Consider the following 22245-nt stretch of genomic DNA (forward strand, 5'->3'; position numbering starts at 1 on the left):
ATTTTTTGGGGAAAAAACACAGTTCATTTGAAACAAAACATAAACAGGTTCATTCATCAAGTTTTTCATTTTTGTTTCAAAATGAATGCACATCCCTATTAAATATATACATTTCCATAACTCAAATATATTGCCATAACAAAACAATACTCACATTCTCCCTTGTTTTTGAGGGCATGGACGCTTGGACAGAGGTGGAGTTTGCGCAACCTGCAGGGAGGAGCCCCGCAGGTCCCCACTATCAGTTGGTGGAACTGGCTGTAGCAGAGACCTCACTGGAGCATCACCTTTACCAGCCCACATTCCCCTTAGGTTGAGTCCTTGGGTACTTTAGGTGTGGGCCTCTGCTGGTGAAGTGAAACTCCATCAAGTCGAAGGAGTTGCAGGCCAGGGTCCAGCACAGAGGGAGTACAAGCATAGTCAGAGACTGGCAGTGGTCAGGGCAGGCAGCATACAATCAGAGTCAGTGTCCAGGCAGTGGCAGGCAGAGTAGAATCAAGAGTTGGTGGCCAGGCAGTGGTCACTGGCAGGCAGCGTACAGTCAGAGTCAGAGTTCAGATCAAGGTCAAAATCCAGAAATCCCTCCAAGGGGGCGGATCAGCTGCTAAAATCTTGTGTAGCTGAGGAATCATCAGTGCAGAAAATACATAACAGAATGGAGGACCCAAGCAGGCAAGGGGAGTGATAGCAGTACTGGGGGGCAATGGTGTTTTTCCGGAGTTTACCCAATAAATACCCATGAGGGGTTTTTTTTGCCTCAGAGGCGTATTACCGGTGTTTATCAGTTAAAATCTAAAATCTATAGCCTTACTTATGATATCATGATATATCCTTTACTGCTTTTAGGCATACTTTGAATATGCACTATTCTTTTGGATGCTATGATAAAATGATTGCTCAGACGTCAGTAATTCCACAGTTGAATATAATATGGCATCTGTCTTGTTTTAATTCTGAAAATACCCATGAAATCAAAAACATTTATGTATGCTGGCATCTCTTGAAGGAGCAAAACTTTCAAAAGTGTGTTCTCCATAAGTGACGTGGAATAATTCATAATTAATGCTTTGTGAAGATCCAGGCACAGTAAACAGAATCCAAAAACAGCAGAGGCTCACTGTGATTATGTACTATTGTTTTAAATACTATAATAAGGTTGCTGTTCAGACGTCATTTTTCTTCAGTTTTACTTGTTCTTGAACCATGCTACCATAAAAGAAAATATCATTAAGCAAATGCAATCCAAGATGGACATGGATAATAGAAACACAAATGTGATTATCATGATTTTTGTATGACACCAGAAAATAACAACATTGCTGTGTGAAGTCCTAGTAAAATTGTTATTGGCCAGATATAAATTGGTTGCATAATAAAGCTGTAAGTTTAATTTAATCATAGTACATTTGGAAGAGCTTTATTTAGAAGTGCTTTTTTAAATTACTTTACATTCATGGTATATTGTTGTAAAATAATTCCAAACATACTACAGTATATTCAATTATATCACAGTACAGTGTATGCTGCTCCCTCGTTTTAATTGTTGTAATATTTTAGCAGGTAAACCAAAACATTTTGTAAAAACTTAAGTTTTCTAAACACTTTATAATGATTTTACTATTCCCCCATCTATGCTAGGTGTATCCTGTGAGCCACACTCTTCCGTAGAGAATGCACTGTCCATTGCAACAGGAAATGTTTATCGCAGTAATGTAACCTTTGTGTGTAATTTTGGATTTCACCTGGTTGGGCCACAAAACATCACATGTCTTGCTAATGGAACCTGGAGTAAACCCTTCCCTTACTGTAAAGGTAAATAACACTAGCCTTGCAGATTTTCCTTGCAATCAGCCAAAATATTGTAGATTCTGCAGAAGGACTGAAAAAAACAAAACTAGTATGTGGCAGAGAGAAGTTCAATATACTTCTGAAAAGACTTGCCTCCAGCCTAAGCTGATTGTGTATGTATCTTGTAACCTGAGTTAATGATGGCCATACAAACATTGTGTATGTATCTTGTTATCTGTGTTAATGATGGCCAACCAAGGCATGGCATAACACTTTGCCAGCTGACCTTTGATTTTTCTGCAGTTTAATAAGTTAGCTCCTTTGTTGACAGGCTTTTGAATTATGGTAGCACTGCTGCTTTAAGAGACATCAAAATGCAGTTAAGAGGCTTTAGGCTTTGGTCTTCACAGTTGAATACAATATGCCATCTGTCTTGTTTTAACTCTGCAAATGCCCATGAAATCTAGAACTTATATGTACTTTAGTATCTCTTGAGATAGCAGAGCTATCCAGAAATTTGTTCTGCAAAAGTCCCTTGACAATTAAGAATATAAGGATCCCTTTCTCTTCATTCCAAATGCTATCTCATCACTGTGGAGATGATACTGTTTAAAAGATTGTAACAGCCCCTTCTACTTAGCTACTTGTACAATTATGGCTCGTAGTAAAGTGAGGTACAAGTAAGATGACGCTCATGAGAAACCCATGTGGGCAGCATGATGATGCAGGCAAAGCATGGGCTATTGATGAGAGGAATGGCCAAAGATTTCTAAAAACGGGGCATGGTCCTATGTTCACCATTTATTACAATAAATGTGAACATATAAGACATGAAATGCAAGGACAAGAAAAAGAATGGAGACCTAAGTATAACATCCAAACAGATGCACTAGCAAGAAGAAACAAGAATGTAAACATTTATTTTTAAAAACTAGATAGTACTGGTGCTTTGAGTATTCCGGTCTATTATTATCTCAAATTGTAGTTGGCACCAGCTCCCTGTAACAATGCCAGTTCCCATTTATTAACAAATAGTGTTCAATCTATATATGTTTAACTGCCATTAAAAGTATCTTCTACCGAACCCAAAAAACTGGTTAAAGTTTCATGGAGGGCAGGGTTTCCCAAACCTGGCCTGATGACCCCACATCCAGTCACGTTTTCAGGATAGCCGCAATGAATATGCATAAGATCAATTTGCATATACTGAAATAGATCTCCAGTATATGCAAAATGATCTCATGCATATTTAATATAGATATCCTGAAAAACCCAACTGGCTGTGCGAGTCCTCCGGGACAGGCTTGGAAAGCCTTCATGTAGGGTGACCATTTAGCTGTACATTATCTAGGACAAACTGAGCCAGACTTAGTTTTATCCCATTGCATGCATAGAAATATAAAGTGCTGCTGATCTCAATGAAATCACAGCTACATTTTCATTAATGCAAGAGAGTAAAGCCAGTTGCCTTTGCCTGTCCCTTCTTACATTGAATATATGTTCAGCCTCTATCCATTTTACTCAGTACAAACTCATCAGCCTTATTCCAAGAGAAAAAATACACAAACAAGCTGGTGATGTACACTCTTGATTCTAAACTATAAAAAGGTTTGTGAGAAAGCAAAACTAGTAGCCTGGTAAGACTAGGCACTCCTATATAGAAAACACAGCAAAGAAAGATTCATTATTACATTCGGGCTGATACAGTACAGTGCGCTCCGGCGCATTTGGATGCGCGTTTTCGACAGGCTAGCTTTACCCCTTATTCAGTTAGGGTAATAGCGTGCCGAAAATGCGCATCCAACCCCCCGAAACTGATAGCGCCCGCAACATGCAAATGCATGTTGATGGCCCTATTAGTTATGCCCACGCGATTCAGAAAGTAAAATGTGCATCCAAGCCGCACGTTTTACTTTCAGGAATTAGCGCCTACCCAAAGGTAGGCATTAATTTCTCTCGGCACCGGGAAAGTGCACAGAAAAGCAGTAAAACCTGCTTTTCTGTGCACTGTCTGTGCACTGCTTTTCTGTGCACCCTCCGACTTAATATCGCCATGATATTGTCGGAGGTCCCAAAAGTTACAAATAGTTAAAAATTTAAAAAAAAAAATGTAAAATGGGCCCGCGGGTTGAAAACCGGACGCTCAATTTTGCCGGCGTCTGGTTTCCGAACCCATGGCTGCCAGCGGGTTTGAGAACCGACGCCGGCAAAATTGAGCGTCGGTTGTCAAACTCGCTGACAGCCGCCGCTCCTGTCCAAAAAGAGGCGCTAGGGACACGCTAGTGTCCCTAGTGCCTCTTTTTACCGCGGGCCCTAATTTAAATAAATTAATTTACTGAATCGCGCGGACAGGAGAGTGGACTGTGCGCGCGCCAGGAGAGCGGGCGCTCGCCCACTCTCCTGCGATTTTTACTGTATTGGCCTGCAAGTCATTCAAAGTTTGGAATAACCTTGAGCAAAGTTCCAGTTGTAACTGAAACATTGAATGGACTATGTAATAAACAGATTTTTTTTTTTTTTGCCTTATAATATATGTAGTGATTTGATCTCTCACTTGCCTACCAACCATGATTGCTTAATATTTGTTCATAAAAATGCAGTCTAAGATTTTATTTAGAGTGGGGATTCTTGTTCTCTAGCAGTAGATGGCAAGCTTTCAGCTGATAATTTGAGGGCAGTAGTGATTGTGTTTTCTTGTAGAGACCACTTGTGCCGCACCAGCTCTGCAGGTGGTTGGGAAGGCTACATATGAGAACCTCACAGTTGGCAGCAGAGTGGTGTATTCCTGCAGTGAAGGATTCAGCTTGGAAGGGGAGTCTCTCGCAGAATGCACAGAAAATGGAAGTTGGAGCCACCCCATCCCCCTATGCAAACGTATGTGCTTGCTTAATATGGCAAATTGACATAGTTTGCATCAGTGTTAGTTTTTTTGTCAGATTTTTTTTGTTTCAGGTTTTGCAGGGTAAAGGGGGCAAGAAAGCTCCTTATCTAAATTGTTTCCTACCTTGAATATTTAATTTCATAAAGTGACTGTTAGCAAAAAAGATTGAGCAAGTCAGATCAAATAGGGGTTTTTCAATTGGGAGGGAATTTTTTTTTCAAATGGTAGGAGATTGATAAAAGTTCAAATGGTAGGAGATTGATAAAAGTTCTTAGGTCTTCAATAGCCTATCATTGGATATCCAAATCTCAGTTCAACCACTAAGAACTTCATACTAAAGAAACTGCAGCCTTTGAGAGGCTGACATATTTATTAAAGTCTAAGGATATTAAATAATACTAGTTTTGGGATCCATATTGGAATCACCAAAATATGTAAGGTGCACGTATCTTTCTTCCTATGTGTAGCTATCTTTCTTCCTATGTGTAGCTGGGAGTTTTATTTATTATATTGGTTTATGGCTGAGGCATAGTTTGTCTATAAAATCAGCTTCTGATATATTCCTAAAATAGGAGTTTTAACACATTTAAGAATGGGGTTTGTCAGAATGTCTATTATGTACATTTCATACTTGAAGGCCTCCAATTGCCTGAAATTTGTGAAACAGATCTTTCCAGAAGAATAATTACTAATCTCATAGATATAACTTTCAGTGCAAGGTATTAGACTTCCAGGAATCCAATCAAACTATTGCCAGAGGCTTCAATGGCATCACCATTCCAAATATAGTATCTCTATTATAAGTATTAAAGGTCATGATAAGATTACATATTGGTAACTCATCAGGTTGAGAGGTACTGTGTGGATGTAAATACAATTGTATTAGTGTGAGGTGAAACAGGACATGAAGATTATCTAGATGTACGGATAGGAATCAGATAGGCCCCATGTATGTGTGAAAGTATGATCAGAGGTTAGTACAAAATGTGATAATAAAAATGTTCTTACAAGGTTGGCATGCAGATAAACACAGCACGTAAAGAAATTATAGGCTTGTGGGCTGTTGGTAACCCCCCCCCCCCCCTTATTTCTCCCTGCTCTTCTGTCTCAACCATTCCTCTCCCTTCCTATAACTTGAAGTCTGCAAGCTTCAAGGTCACAAATTGAATTCAGAACTCTCAGACCAGCTACAAGGTCATTTCCTACATAACTAAGATTAGGTTAGAGACAGAACAGCTGCAACTTCACACAGAATAGTTTAGCAAGAATCCCAAAATATAGCATAAAAGCTAAGAGAGACAGGCTGAAGATTCAGATTGAGTAAGGAGAGCTCCATTAGCCATCCCAAAGACCCAAGACTGAATCTCCAGTACTGAGTTCCCGACTTCCTGGTACTGTCTTGCACCTAGAAACATGTGAGGGAAGTGTCACTGTAAATATATGCATAAAAAGCAGTAGCAAAAGATAACTTTTGGTATCTAACTGAATATAAGAATTTATAATATAACCTGTGTTTTGTTTGTCAGATGTTGTCATAAGAACTGTTTGTGCATATATGATACAGAGAATATAGCTTTTCATACTCACATGGGGCAGATTTTCAAAGGGATACGTGCGTACCCCCTGAAAACCTGCCCCAAGCTCCCCCTGCGCGCGCTGAGCCTATGTTGAATAGGCTCAGTGGTGCGCACAAGCCCCGGGACACGTGTAAGTCCTGGGGTTTTGCTAGGGGGCGTGTCGGGGGGGTGGCGTGACGTTCGGGGGCATTCCAGGGGAGTGTGGTGCCGGCCCGGGGGCATTCTGGGGATGTGGCCGAGGCCTCCGGGCCAGCCCCCGGGTCGGGTGATGGCGCGCCAGCAGCCCACCGGCGTACACGAGTTACGCCTGCCTTGGGCAGGCATAACTTTTCAAACAAAGGTGGGGGGGGTTTAGATAGGGCCGGAGGGGTGGGTTAGGTAGGGGAAGGGAGGGGAAGGTGCGGGGGGGGGGTGGAGGGAACGGAGGCAGGTTGCACGGCTCAGCGTGCGCAGGCTGCTGATTTTGCGCAGCCTTGCACGTACCGACCCCGGATTCTAAAAGATACGCGCGGCTACACGCGTATCTATTAAAATCCAGCGTACTCTTGTTTGTGCCGGTCACGCAAACAAAAGTACGCACAGGTGTACTTTTTTAAAATCTGCCCCATAGGGTATAAAGTGTCATTATTTTCTTAGTGTGTTTTTTATGATCCAGACTACAAAGCAAAATCCACCATTCTTACAATTCACTTCAACAATGGAAATTTTTATTATAACTAAACAAAATGTCATCTGTTGAAATGTATAATTATTTTATAGTACTTAAACTGTTTAAAATGAAAAATAAATTATGTATTCTATATTATGGCATAAGCTAGTATGCAGTGTGTAGTATCTGTGCAATAATATCCAATAGGGCACTGCAAATCACAACAAGAAACCAAATGCCTCTAACCCTCAACAAACCATTATATAATCACATAACTAGGCATGCTGAAGGATCTTATTCTTATGATGCACATTCATACTCAGATGAAAAAGAAGCCTACTTTATATTGCGTAAGAAGTGAGAGTATTTAGAAAAATTTGCAATAAAACCTATTATACAAAGCCCAGCTATTGATCAGTGATGTTCCAATATAGGATTTAACATCTATATATGCATGTATAATAGAAAAACACTGACCTTGAAGAAAAGTGAAAACAGACAAAACATATCTAATTTTGTTTCTCAAAGAACACATTTTTATCAATGCATTAAAAACCATTTCTTTTCATTGGCAGCAAATCCTTGTCCAGTCCCTTTCATAATACCAGAGAATGCTGTTCTCTCTGAAACTGAGTTTTATGTTGGCCAGAATGTGTCTCTTCAGTGCCAAAAGGGCTATCGACTACAAGGCCTAGCTGTGATGACCTGTAATCCGGATGAAACCTGGACATCGACAAGTGCAAAATGTGAAAGTATGTAAATGAATAGTGCTGAATGTTGGCAAAATATATGTTAGATGAAATTAAGAAATGGTAATACTCCAGCACTGTTTGGGGTGGATCAGCAAGACTAATGACTTGCTTCTGCAGGATGCATAACTTCAAATCCGGTTTATCACTCAGTTAAAAATGTATGAAAATCTTCATATCAAAAACAAAGTATGGAGCTTGTCCTTTGTGATTTATTCACTAGAAATACCACTTTTCACAATGTTTCACCCTAACTCATAGATGCACATTATGACAGAAACATTTAAATACCTCCAAGGTTTCCATGCACAGGAGATGAGCCCTTTTCAACAGAAAAGAGGCACTGGAATGAGGGGGTCATGAGATAAAGATAAAGGACCAGATTTTAAAACTTATGTGCGGACGTAGATTTGTTCGCCCAACTCGGCGTGAACAAATCTACGCCCGATTTTATAACATGCGCGCACGCATGTTATAAAATCTGGGGTCGGTGCACGCAAGGGGGTGCACAAATGTGCACTTGCGCGCGCCGAGCCCAAGGGGAGCTCCGATGGCTTTTCCCGTTCTCTCCAAGGCCGCTTCGAAATTGGAGCGGCCTTGGAGGGAACTTTTTTTTCGGTCCCCCCCACCTTCCCCTCCCTTCCCCTATCTAACCCACCCCCCAGCCCTACCTAAATCCCCCCTCCTACCTTATTTTAGTTCTTATGCCAGCAGGCGTATCTTGCGCGCGCCGGTCAACTGCTGGCGAGCGAACCTCCGGCATGGCCTGCACAAAGGAGGCCTCGGGACCGTCCCTGGACCATCGCCACGCCCCTGGACCTGCTCCTTTTTTGAAGCCCTGGGACATACACACGTCCTGGGGCTTGCACGCGCCGCCAAGCCTATGCAAAATAGGCTCGGCGCGCGCAGGGGCAGATTTTCTCAGGTTACGCACGTATGTTACGCACGTAGCCTTTGAAAATCTGCCTCAAAAGGGGGTAGACTCAGGAGTAGGGATCTGTATTCATTTGAAAAAAAAGTGTAAAACATGACTAATTAGCCTGTTTTTGTTTCATTTCAAATGAAACAAAAATGTTTTGCATTTTTTATTTTTGGAAATAGTGCACACTGTTAGTATATAGTGCACCCTATTTGCAAATACTGCATACTGTTTGCAAACAGAGCACACTGTTAGCAAAATAGAGCTTGCTAGTAATAAACAGGGTGTGCTATTTGAAAATAGTGTGTATTATTTTCTAATAGGGCACACTATTTCCCAAAATGAAAAAACATGAAAAATGAAAAAAATAAAAGCACCAAAAATAAAAAACGAACAAACAAAATCCTCAAAAAGTAAAAAAAATGAAAGAAAGATAAAAAATAATTTGTTATTTTATATGATTATTGATGCGATTTGTGATCCGCACTGGACTGTCTTTATGGAAGTTGGGGAATATAAGACTGTACAAATAAATATTTCTTTACAGAAAGGGTGATGGATGCATGGAACAATCTCTGGGTTAGCAGGCGCAAACAAAAGTACGCTGGATTTTATAAGATACGCGCGTAGGACATCGGACATCAGGAGGTATGAATGAAGGACATCAGGAGGTACGAAGACATCTGGAAGCATAGACGAAGGACATCAGGAACATGAAGACATCTGGAGACACAGATGAAGGATATCAGGAAGATGAAGACGAAGCCGTCAAAGCAGAAGACCACGGAGGACCTGGACTGGTCATGAAGCACAGACAACAGTGGAACCCGATCCGAAGGCCCTGATGAACTGAAGTAGGGCATTTTTTATAGGGCTGATCCAGGAGCTGGCTAGTGATGTCATCAAAGTGGGCCACGGGGCTTTTCCCGCCTCTGGCCCTTTAAGAGAGAAGGAAAGGCGCGCACTCGCACCTATAGAGAGCAGGGGCTGAAGAGAGAGTGGCAGCGTCCCTGCCACATGGAAGGCCAAGCTGGTGGCGTTCCTGCCACGAAGAAGTGGACAGCGACTTCCCTGCCGCTTGAAGTAGATGCAGGCAGTGGCAGAGGCGGTTCCCCTGCCACTTGCCCGAAGGACCCCGACCGCGGCATCGGCTGAGACGGAGGGGGAACGACAGCGGCGGTCTCAGCGGCTGAGCTGGGCTGCCTGCACCGAGCAGGAGCCGGCCGCGGCCACCGGACTACGGGGAACATCAGTGGCGCTAGGACCACGGGGGGAGCCGGGAGCAACGCAGCTAGGCCTGCCACGGGATGACTATGACAGCGGCGTGGCTGGCTGCGTTCCAGAGAGGCAGAAGGTAGGGAGTCTGCTCGCATGCTGTGGGCAGACTCACAACACTAAGGAGAAGCCACTTACCAGTTATCAACAAAGAGCAGGAATCATACACTGCCTAGCTCACCCTAAGAACGGTAACCACAAAATCCAGTTCCAATAGCCAAGGGTGGGTCTGGGATTGACCTACCTTTCACTAAAGGAAAGGAAATTATCAGGCAAGTAGTAATTTCTCCTTGCTTAACTTTGGGTAGGTCAATTCTAATGAGTGGGATGCACAAAAGCTATTCCCGAAAAGGGTAGGAGGCTGACAGTGGCCCAGTCAAAACTGCTCATACAAAAGCTGCGTCCTCCCTAGCCCTAACATCCAAGTGGTAATGCTTGGAGAAGGTGCGCAAAGATGACCATGTCATTGCTTGGCAAATTTTAGCAGGCGACAAACGAACCTCTGCCCACAATACTGCCTGAGCCCTCATGGAATGCAGTCTAATCTTCTTTGCCATAATGACCAGCTTAACCCAGTGGGCAATTGTTGCCTGCTTCACTGGTGCTTCCTGCTTACCTCTACCATGGCATGGAGCACAAGCAGGAGATCAGACTTCTGGACAGTCGTAGTCCAAGTACTGCTGTAAATGACACTTGATGTCCAAGGAATGCAAAAGGCGATACTCAGCTTCATCTCTTCCTTGTCTAAGGCAGGCAGAGAAATAGACTGATCCAAATGAAAATCCAAAACTACCTTGGGCAAAAAAGGAACAGTCCAAAGTTGAACCGCACCCAGAGTCATACAGAGAAAAGGCTTACGACAGGAAAGAGCCTGCAGCACAGAGACCTGAGGTGCTGAACAGATTGTTACCAGAAAAACTGTCTTCAAAGTAAGCAGCTGAAAGGAAAGAGTACACAACAGTCAAAGTCGGACCTGCCAAGAACTCAAGGACCAAGTTAAGATCCCACAAAGGCACCAGAAGCTGCAACAGGTTGTGAAGATATTTAACTCCTTGGAAGAAATGGAGCATGTCCGAATGGGAAAGATAAAGGCCCTCCATTGATTCTTCCCCTGTAACAAGCTAGTGTTGCAACTTGAACCTTCAAAGTATTAAGGGCCAAACCCTTAAGCAAGCCATCCTTTAAAAATTCCAAAATCAAAGGAATATCCACCTTGAGTAGTTGAGTACCTCGCTAAGAACACCAGGCCTCAAAGACTCTCCAAACTCTAAAGTAAGCTAGAGAAGTAGAAAATTTCCAGGCCCAAAGAAGAGTGGAAATTACAGAAAGTGAATAACCGCTCTTCAACAGCCAAGCCCTTTCAATAACCAAACCATAAGACAGAACCGAGCCGGATCCCTGTGCAGAATGGGCCCCTGAAATAACAGATCTGTCCAAGATGGTAGCTGGAGGAGATTGCCCACCAGAAGTCTCTGGAGATTGGCCTACCATGGCCTTTGAGCCCAATCCTGAGCCACTAGAAGGACTGTGTTGGTTTGACCAGCCTGCCTATCAAAGGCCAAGGTGGGAACGTATATAGCAGGGCACCCTGTGGCCACTCCTGAACAAGAGCATCTATGTCCATTACTTTTGGGTCCTGCCTGTGACTGAAGAAGCATGGAACCTTCCTGTTGAAGTTTGTCAATAGGTCTAGATTCGGTAGGCTCCAGCAGTCTACCAGGAGCTGAAAGGCCTCATCCTCCAGCTCCCATTCTCCTGAGTCCAAGCTTCTCCTGCTGAGGAAATCAGCTCTGAAATTGTCCTTTCCAGCAATGTGAGAGGCAGATATGCTTAGGAAATGCTGCTCCACTCATACCATGAGAGCATATATCTGTTCCAACACCTGTTGATTCTTGGTTCCACCCTGATGATTGATGTAAACCACCGTTGTCGCAGTGTCTGAATTTATTCAGACTGCCCAGCCTCTAGCTGCTCGGTGAACCACAGACACACCAACCAAACCATTCATGCTTCCAGTCTGATGTTCCAAAGCTGCTCCATTGTATTCTAGCACCCTTGCATCACCAACTCCTGACAGTGAGCCCCCAGTTCTGGAGGCTTACATCCAGTCCGGCGCCATCACCCAGAGAACCACTTCTAATATGACAGTCATCAACCCCAGGACCTGTAGATAAGACCACATGGTCGGGTGAACTGCATCAATGAGTGGATCAGAGACTCCGGCAGAAATACTCTGTCCTGCTTTGTATCAAATTGAACCTAGAGATACTCCAGGGTCTAAGACATCTGTAAATTGTTCTTGACCTTCTTGGCTAGATTCACCACCCACCCTAGTTACTATAGCAAGGAAAACACCCTGTGGGAAATGCAAAGACTCTCTTCCAATGTCTTGGCTCGAATCAACCAATCATCAAGATAGGCCTTATAAAGGCCGCCACAATCAGTATCACAACCTTAGAAAAGGTCCTGGGCACTGTGGCTAGTCCAAAAGGCAAGTCCTGAAACTGGTAATGACAGTCCAGGATGGCAAATCAGAGGAACCATTGATGTTCCTGCCAGATGGTAATATGAAAATATGCCTCCATCAAATCCAGAGATGTGAGGAACTTCCCTGGTTGAATTGCCATTATAACAGAGTGCACTGTTTCCATCCTGAAATGTGTGACTCGTAGATATCAGTTGAAACCCTTGAGATTCAGTATGGGCCGAAATGACCCTTCCTTCTTGGGCATGACAAAATTAATGGAATATCAGCCCATATTTTGCTGCAATTCAGGAATAGGGATCACTGCTTTCAGAATCAGCTGTTGTAAAGTCGCTTCCACTTCTACCATCTTCTGAGGGAAAATGAATGAAGATAGCATGAAGGCATCCAGAGGAATATGAAGAAATTCTAGAACACAGCCATTCCAAACCACTTCAAGAACTCATTGATCTGAAGTTTTCTGGGTCCACCTGTGATAAAACTGGGATAGACAACCACCTATCTCCCACACCACCAGGTGAGCCTGCAAACCTTCATTAGGAAGGCCAAGGGGCTCCGCCTCCAGAGCCCATATCCTTTCGAGAACCTCGGGGGCAAAATGACCAAATTCTATGGGAAGAACCTCCCCTATGAGGCCAAGAACGCCAGAAGTCTCAAGAGCGTCCACACGACTGAAAAGGCCAGGAAATTGGCTTCTTATCCTCCAGCAAACACAGGATCTGCGTCTCTTCCCATTTTCTTGCCATTTTTCTAAGTTCACTGCCAAACAAAAGCGAGCCTTTGAAAGGCAGCTTAGATTGGACTTTGAAATAGTATCAGTGGACCAGTTGCCACAGCTATCGCCTGACAGCAATAACTGAAGCAGCTCCTATAGTGGCTGTGTGCACCAAGTCACAGCCCACATCAGCCAAGAAGGTGGCCCCCAGTTCTACCATAGGTTCTAAATCAGATCCAACACCACCAGGCTCTTGACAAGACCACAAGGTAGCCCACGCTACCAAGGCATAACAAGATGCAATTTGCAAGTTCATTGTCACTGCCTCAAAGGCTTGCTTCAGGATAACATCAGGATGGTGGTTCGTTTTGTGACAGAACACACCTAGGCATCCACCTTAGGGAAATGCAATTGCTCTCTGGCCCGCTGATCCAAGGGGTATAAATCCACTAAGATGAGTCGTCCTTTAAAGGACATTTCTGGTGCATTACATGCCAGATCAACTTCTGGACTGCATCCAAGAGGGGAAAGAAACAAGAAGCCTTGCACAGGGTGACCAAAATAGGATCCTTCTTCTGCGTCCTCAAGGAGTCAGGCCCAGCCACTCCGAGGGCCTTCAGGCTTTGAGATACCAGACCCAGCAATTCATCTCTGAAAGAAATGTAGAAGACTTCCATATAGCTCCAAATCTGGAGGAATATCCCCTTCCTCACCAGGAGAGCCCCCACTGTCATCATTGGTATCATCCTGATCCACCTGCATTTGAGCTCTGTCAGACCACACTGCACTGTTCATGGCCTATCCAGGAACATTGTCAAATTGCCAAAAAGAGCCAAACTGCCTGACTGTAAGGCGTGATTTCCTGCTTCCCACCCCCCACCCCAAAATTAAATTGATGTCCTATTGAGCCATGCACACTCCACCCCGCATTCTAGGGCCTGCTACTGACCCTCCTCCCCACCTCCTTCCCTGTTTCTATATATATATTAAAATCTTGTGCTGCCACCAGACCCTCCCATCCCCCAGTGCAAAGATGCAGTGCGGCACCCCACCAGCCCCTGGATCATCCCCCCAAAAACCAAAAATGTCCCTGCCGGGAGCAGGGAATGAACTTACCCACTCCAGCACAGCTTCTGACACAAGCTCTGTTGGAAGCGCAAGCTACACACAGTTTACACTTCCAGGTCAGATGATGTCAGAAGCTGTCCTAGTGCCAGAAGTGGGTAAGCTTGTACCATGCTACCAGCATGGATTTTTTTTTTTTTGGTTTTGGGTGGATAGGGAGGGTCCAGTGGGGTGGAAGGGTGCTACGTCACATCTTTGGACTGGGGTGGGTGGGAGTGTCTGGCAGCAACGAGAAAAGGGGTGGGGGTAGGGCCAGCAGAGGACACCAGGATTTTTAATAATTAAGAGGGGATGTGGTGTGGTGATGCACAGCCCAATAAGACATCCGTTAAATTTGGGGGTGGGCAGGACACAGGAAATCGGGCTGCAGGCCGCCTTTACTGGGCATCAAACATAGCCAGTTAGATTTTTTAGTTAGCTGGCTACATGTAACTGGTTAATTTTAGGAAAGTATATTCAATGGGACATTTATCCCGCTGAATATACAAAAAAAACCCCAAGTCATTCAGCTAACTTTAGCTGGATAACTTATCCGCTAAATGGCTTGTTGAATATGGCCATTCAAATGCAGTCCGTCCCTTTGAGGGGTCTGGAATGGCAGTTGTCCTTGAGAGGTTTGTTAATGTTAAGCAGCTCACTCCAGAGGTTCTGGGGGCACTCCCTTATGGTTTTCTAGAGTCAGGAGGTAGAGAGGAGCTTTTTCCTGAGTTGTGTTTTCAGTCCCAGTCAGAGGAGCCAGGCAAACCCTGCCTGGGGAGACTGACCAGGGTCGGGAGGGTTTTCCTTATCCAGTCTACTCCCTGGCTGGTTAGGAATTTCCCTCTGGGTATATTTTTGGGATTTTTGCATTTTAAGTGGTAGGAGCCGTGCACCACCTGGGCTCAGGGCACAGGGAACCCTGTGTCTGGTGCTGTACAGGTTAAGGAAGACCTGCCCTCCATACCCTCAATGAGGATGGAGGAGGTGGTGACTCACTGCAAGGAGGCACTCCATTGTTAGTTTTTGTTGCAAGGGGAAAGGACTTTAGTTCAAGATCCCGGAGGAAGTTTGGGCTCCCCCTTCCTGCATTTGGAGCAAGATGAACCACCTGTTTCCAGGGGATCCCTCCCATCAGGGTTCCAAAAAAGCTTGAGAGATTCAAGAAATATTAGAAGGACAACACTGAGTAAGAACAGCTTTAAAACTGAGGTCACTCCTGGAGAGAGAAAGAGAATTGGACTCTCTGTACAGAGTCAATCTTAAGTCTTTTTGCAGTGTTGGGGGGGAGGGGTTCCCACCAGCTAAAGGATACCCTGCCCACCTTGGAAATCTACTTTTTCCAAGCCCTGGAGGGTGGTAGTAGTTTCCCTTGCCCTGGTACAAGTTACTTCTGCGCAGATAGAGGGAAGAAAGATAGTAAAGGAAAAGGAATTCTGTGATGCTGAAGATTAATGTGCTGTGCCATATTTTACCGTGTTTAAGCAGTAAAGACTCATTTTTGACCCTAAACCAGTAACTCCAAAGTAGCACACAGGGATGACACGCACCTCTCTCCCAGGAGACACAGACACGGAAAGTAGTGAGATCCTTCCATTATTGTCCCTGGGAGAGGAAAGGTCACCCTTAGCACTTGGGCCCCCCCAAAAAAAAAAAAAACAAAGGATCCACACCCTGGGGAAAGAGACTGAAGCTACCAGGGTTCCAGCCCTGAAGACACAATAAAGAAGTTTATGACCCCATTGGATGTAAGCCTGCCTCCTGGGATGGTGCTAAAATCAGGACATTTCCAAACATTTTAGCCCTTCCTCCTTTTTCCGTACAGTACTCCGAAAATCTGTACAATCTATACAAAATTTCAGATAGTTGGCAACCCTAGGTCAGTCCCTTTCTCCTAATTCTCTTTAGTCTAACATTTCCTGAGACCGTACCTCCCATGAGCTACTTTCTTCTTGTTCTTCCTGAGACCACAAGCCCCAGCAACTTCATGTTCTGATACAACTCTCACAATCCCATTCCTGAAAGTGAAAATCTCTGGACCGCCCTTTACAGTGCATCCTGCAACTCCAGCAGGCTTCTCAGCCCTAGACTGTCCCTATGGGTGTGAGATATCAAAACCCTTTTTCAATATCTTTTGCTGTATCAAGATTGCTGCTCTCTAGACTCCAGCTCCAGCAAAATCCATTGAAAGTGTCTCCCTTCCTGGAAGTACTAAGTATGGACAAAACAGTTAAAGCACCTATTCTCAACCAAGTCCTTCACATATCGGAGAGGTCTGTTCTGTTCTGAAGAAAATATTCTTAACATCTCCCTCTCTCCTGCTCAGTCAAATCATTTTAAATACAGGCATGTATACTACTTTATCCATATATAAATTAAAAATGACTTTAGCTTCAGACTTTGTTAGGTGTAACCAGCATAAATAAACAAATGGACATTCATAGAAGTGCATTTTCTCCAAAAATAAGGACTGATAGTTTATTGTTTATTTATTGCGCATTTTCCTCAAGCCCTTTTCATTAGTAGCTCAAGGCAAGTTACATTCAGGCACAGTAATTATTAGATTAACACAAGAATTATGAATTATGAAAAAAAAAAGGATGTTCCATGTGGGCCTTCCACATCACATAGGTCCCTTCTTTGTGTGTGACACAGTTGGGATCACATCTGAAAAGAGAAGGTATGTGGCCTCAAACTCTCTTATACAAACATTACCCCTGGATACTTCTTATGGGAATCCAATGGAAGGATTCACAACCTGCAAACAATTCTGGTTTTTCCTAGGCCAATAAGACTACTAGAAACCTCTACTCTGAAAATAAGGAAAGTGTACTATATCAGAATTATTGAGAAAGCATTAGGGTTTATGGCCTGACAGAGTCTCATTGTAACTTTTTTTATTCTGGTTGCAGAAGTCTCCTGTGGACCTCCACGTCACATAGAGAATGGATTCATTCGTGGTACTTTTCATCAGTATGGAGACATGGTGACGTACTCTTGCTACAGTGGGTACATGCTAGAAGGAGGCATGAGAAGCGTCTGTTTAGACAATCAAACCTGGTCACAACCCCCAGTTTGCAGAGGTAAAACAACAAGTTGAAAGAAATAATTTTTAATGAAGTTAGTTTTACTTTTACATTAAAGCCAATAATATTCAATTATCAAGTACCCTAGAAGATGCGTAGTAGGATCAGCCCAAGGGATTTGTATTATGAAGCAGCATGTAAGGAACCTGAACAGTGGCTGGTAATGCACATGCTGTTCTGCAGCATAACTTAGTGATCCATAACTGAAAACAATTATCTAGCCTACTGAGGGCAAAAATCACGTGGCAGCATTTCTAAATGAAACAAGCACGTTACTCTATAGAGAATGGCAATCGTGGATTTGAAGCAACAGAAGACATTTGGAAACAGTGAGGTCAATTTTAAAAACGTTGCAAATATGTGGACCGAGCGCGAGCAACACAGATTTTAAAAAAGCCGTGAAGTACCCACGTATATACTCATGCACGTGTCAAAAATAAGAAGGTGGAAAAGGGGCGGGGCATGGGTGTTCCGGAGCGGAGGCGCATAACTCCATATTTTAAAACCGGAGACCACGGAGCTCATCAGCTTGTTATCTGCCTAATGTTACTGCTGCTGCAGATGAGGAATAAGTCTGTAGATCTCAAGCTTTAGGGCTTACAGGACAGGGTAAGGGGTCTGGGTCAACTGGGGTGTGTGTAGGTTGAAGAACCAGAGGGATCTTGAAGACCTTGATATTAACTGGACAAACTGGTAGACTAATTGGAAAAACTGTGTTGTCCCTCATCAAGCATGTTTTAAAAACCGACTACATACACGTGTAAAAGCCAACAAAGTGCTAGGAAAGATACGCAAAGTGCGTTTTCCTAGTGTGTAGCCAGATGGACTCAGGACCAGTGGGTATTGTGCTCTTCTGCTAGCAGATGGGCGACGGAGTCAGATTTCAAAGCTGACGTCACTCTAGATATACCCCTGCAGTAACCTCAGCTGTTCAGTATCTCTCCGTCTCCTAGCAGATGCGGACATTATCCCACACACTAGAATAGTGTTAAGAATTACAGCAAGAAGAAACAGAATTTACCTTAAAAATTACAGCAAGAAGAAACAGAATTTACCTTAAAGAAGATCGAGCCCCGCTCTCCTGCGGTGATACCTAAGGGTCCCTCCCCCAGTCGAGAATTCCTGAGGTTGATCTCTGATATCCCTCAGAGGTGTGCCTTGGTCCGGTAGCCAGTTCCTGGCGTGGACTTAGCCCCCAGTGTGGCTGAAAAGCAGTGGGTGCAGAACCGAGCACGGTGGTGAAGGTTTCCCCCCCCCCCCCCCCCCCCCCGCAGCTGGAGATCGTCCAGCACATGATCGGTAAGTACCGAGACCAGGTAAGAAAAAATCTTTAAATTCAGGTCTCTGGCCTCCAGAGCTCGGATTGCCATACCGAATTCTTCTTTTGGCGAGATTAAAAGGGAGCACCAATCGGGTTGAGCAGCCTTGGTTGGGCTAGGCCCCAATCCAGTGCAAGGGTCCACACACGTGGAGACCCTTGGGGGGTGCCAGATTACATGCGGGGGTTGTCGGCGCCATCTTTCCTTCTTGACCGGCGGTAGGTGTGGGGCAAGCTGGGTGGCCGATGCACCTAACGTGCGCGCATCCAATACAGATGCATGCATAGCTGTGTGGATAGCTATGCGCACATCGGCGCGCACAACTGAGTGCACTAGATGCGTACAACTGAGCGCACCCATGCACATAACTACACACACAGCCGCGTTTACAACTGCACGCGTGCAAACACAATGTCACCGGCGCCCAAGAAGGCCAGAAGTCACTCTCTTTGCACAGCCTGCCACATAAGAGCCGCGCAGCCTGAACTGGAGTCTTGCCTGTGCCAGCATTGCGAGGAAGCCCAGGGGGAACCAAAGTCTGGTCCCTCACTGTCTGGGGTTGGGTAAGGAACTACTACAGATGATAGTTCCCCAACCTATGCATCTCTTTTTTTTTTTTTTTATATTTATGCATTTTAACAATTTTTGACAGCAAAAAAAGCATATCAAATGAAGGGTCAAAGAAACATCATGATACATCATGTATATACAGTAGTAATAACTTCTAGTAATATTAATATGACCTTTAAAAGCAAATCAGGAAAGACCCAAGATATATTCAGGAGCTCCTTGATACAGGAAATCAATGTTAACACAAATTAAAGGGTATCAACAAAATTAAAACTGTTACCTATGATAGGTTTGATAGCATCTGTTATGCTCAGGCTTGTGAACCCTTGGGTCGACGGGAGGATGGTATACCTTAGGAGGAAGATCCGTAGGTTCTCCCGTCAGGTGGCGAGGCAGGATCAGAAGATGTGACCAGCTGACCCTCGGCACTGGAGACTGAGGCGACTGTGGAGGCAGACGAAGGGTCGTGACGTCGAGGGAAGGAACTGTGTCTTCGCCACTGGAAGCCCGCAGTCCCCCCAGGAGGAGCCCGTAGGGACCCGGGCCGCTGGAAATTAGGTAGACCTTTGAGAGGTCAAGGAGTCAAGCATTCGGTGCAAGGGCTAACTGGAGCTTCAACCCTTGAAGCCCGCGGTCCTCCCGGGAGGAGCCCGTAGGGACCCGGGCTGCTGGAACTTAGGTGGGCCCTTGGAGACGATGGTGAAGAAGAAGTCCAAGGTCAAGTGCCAGAGGGTCGTCGCTTACCAGTCCGAGGTCACACACCAAGGGATCGTCACTTGCCAGTCCAAAGTCACACACCAGGAATCACCGCTAGCCAATCCGAAGTCAGGAACCAGGAATACCAAGATGAGACAGGAACAAGGATCCAAAGTGCAAGAAGACTCACCGAAGCAAGCAGACTTAAACAGCGCTACAAGAGACGTTGCCAAGTCGAGGAATGAGCAGAGGAAGCCTCTTTTTATACTTCCTCTGCTCTGGCTCATAGGGAACAGCTGTAAATGGTTAAAGGGATCAGGTCCCTTTAATTCTAATGAGGAGGTGTGGCCTCGCGCCTAAAGATGGCAGCAGCCATCTTGGATTTCCTCCGTGGAGGAAAGGCTGCAGGGACACCGCGAGGGGGAAGAAGGGACGGCTCCCCACCCGGCAGTCAGACCGGGGACCCGCGCCAAAGCAACAGGCACCGGCTCAGCAGTTATGTCGGGAGCTGCTGCGGCAGGTTGCCGCCACGGCGAGGTAGGGGACCGCGGTCGTGGCCGTCCACAGCTGCAGAACACAACAGCATCTTAATTATTCCAATGTAAATGTGAGTTTAAAAAAGAACGTATTTGCATTGGTTCAAAGAACACATATCTTGTACTATCTAAAGTTAACACACACTTACTAGGGTATCTAATCATAATTATAGCACCGAGTGCTCTAGCCTCCTGACACATAGCTAGGAATTCCTTCCTACGCTGTTGAGTAACTCTAGTTATGTCCGAATAGACCCAGATCTTTTGAGCCATATATAGCTTTTCTCTATTTCTACGAAATAATCTCAATACAGTGTCTCTGTCTGAAGGAAACACAAATGTAATCAACAAGGTTCCATGTGACTCTACTTGTTCTTCTAAAGATTGTTCAATTAATTGAACAATCTCTGTAGTCTTACATTGCTCTTTTTCTTCTCCTTTTCTTTTATTTATTCAAGAAATATATTTTAGCAATGGATGGTATCGCCTCTTGTGCAATGAATAGAATTTCCAACATATATTTCTTGAATTGTTCATAAGGTGATATAAATTTTATATATGGGAAATTCAGTATTCGGAGATTTTTATATCTCAACTCATTTTCTATGGTCTCAATTTTTCTTAAAACTAACTAACTCTCCTTGAGTCAGACCTGATTGCCCTTTCTGTAAGTGTGCTACTTGAGTTTCCAAATTATTTATTTTATCCGTATGAATTATCATTAAAGGATCTATTTGTTTAACACGTTGTTGCATTTCTGGCATAATATTAGACAAAGTCACACTTGATGATTGCAAAGAAATAAGTGCTTTCCAAACAGTCTCTAGGGTAATAGTCTGAGGCTAGTCAGTGGGGTTTTAAGGGTTGTGGCTAACAGAGTAAAAGAGAGAATATTTAACTGGGGAGGGGTACATAGGAAGTCCTATCCTTTACATGGGCGAACTGAGCAAACTTGTAAATGCATCGGTGCATATATCTCCTAAAATCCTCCTACTTACGTTGCAGCGGAGGCATTTTCACGCACATGCGCGTGCCCATTATAAACTTTTGCGCACATGCACGTGAGGTAAACCTATTTTATATTGTGCGCACATATGCTATAAAATGGCCGTGGTTGTTGGCGCAAGCCAGCATACATGCATACATGTGGCCCGTGCGTTTGTTTTACCCTTGACCTTTATCACACAAGTGTGCATGCGATTTAAAATTGCAGCGTATCCCCACTTGTGCGCCAATATGTGAATATATGGGTACACGCACGTTAGTTTTAAAATTAGTGAAGTAGTGAAGAAGTAGAAAATATGAGAATAGTATTCTTTACCTGAAATTATTTTGCAGTTTTCATTTTTGTCATATTGGGACTAATTTTCAATCATAGCATAAGACCATAAAATTTTCATTCTGGGTCAGAAAGGGGGTCCATCAAGCTCAGAATTCTGTTTCCAACAGTGGCCAATCTAGGTCGCAAAAATATAGCAGGATCCTAAAGGATAGATAGATTTTCATGCTGCTTATCTGTTGCACTGGAGGTGGACCCTTGGTTCTGATGCAGGATTGGTACGGCTCTCTGGTCGGACCCAGAGAGCACCTGCCACCAGGAGGCAGAACACACTAGGAGACAGAGGTATCTGAAGCTTCACCAATAACAGTCCGGGGTTTCCGCAGGTTGAGCCCTTGGGTACCTGGACCGCCTGGACTCAGGTGGGCCTCCAGTGGTCTCCCGGAGAGATATCGGAGAGGTGTGCCCACCACGAGCAAAGGTGTGCCCACCATGAGCAAGGGTGCGCGACTGATGCAGAGCGAGTGGACTAGATCAGAACCAGAAGCTCCGGAGACCTCAGGAAGACAACAGTTCAGAGAGGTCCTCCAGAAGAGGCAGACAGCGCCTGCAGGTCCAGC

General features: G+C 44.4%; 1 protein-coding gene across 1 annotated transcript in view; it reads left to right on the forward strand.

Moving 5' to 3' along the window:
- The window catches only part of SVEP1 (sushi, von Willebrand factor type A, EGF and pentraxin domain containing 1), a 534033-nt gene that overhangs the window by 480471 nt on the left and 31317 nt on the right, over positions 1-22245 (forward strand). Inside the window, exons 43-46 of the mRNA XM_029614894.1 lie at positions 1639-1812; positions 4489-4662; positions 7471-7647; positions 17052-17222. Coding sequence (XP_029470754.1) covers positions 1639-1812; positions 4489-4662; positions 7471-7647; positions 17052-17222 — 696 coding nt within the window. The remainder of the gene's footprint in view (positions 1-1638; positions 1813-4488; positions 4663-7470; positions 7648-17051; positions 17223-22245) is intronic.

The sequence above is a fragment of the Rhinatrema bivittatum genome, chromosome 1 (assembly GCF_901001135.1).
Source record: "Rhinatrema bivittatum chromosome 1, aRhiBiv1.1, whole genome shotgun sequence".
In the NCBI taxonomy this organism is placed as follows: Eukaryota; Metazoa; Chordata; class Amphibia; order Gymnophiona; family Rhinatrematidae; genus Rhinatrema; species Rhinatrema bivittatum.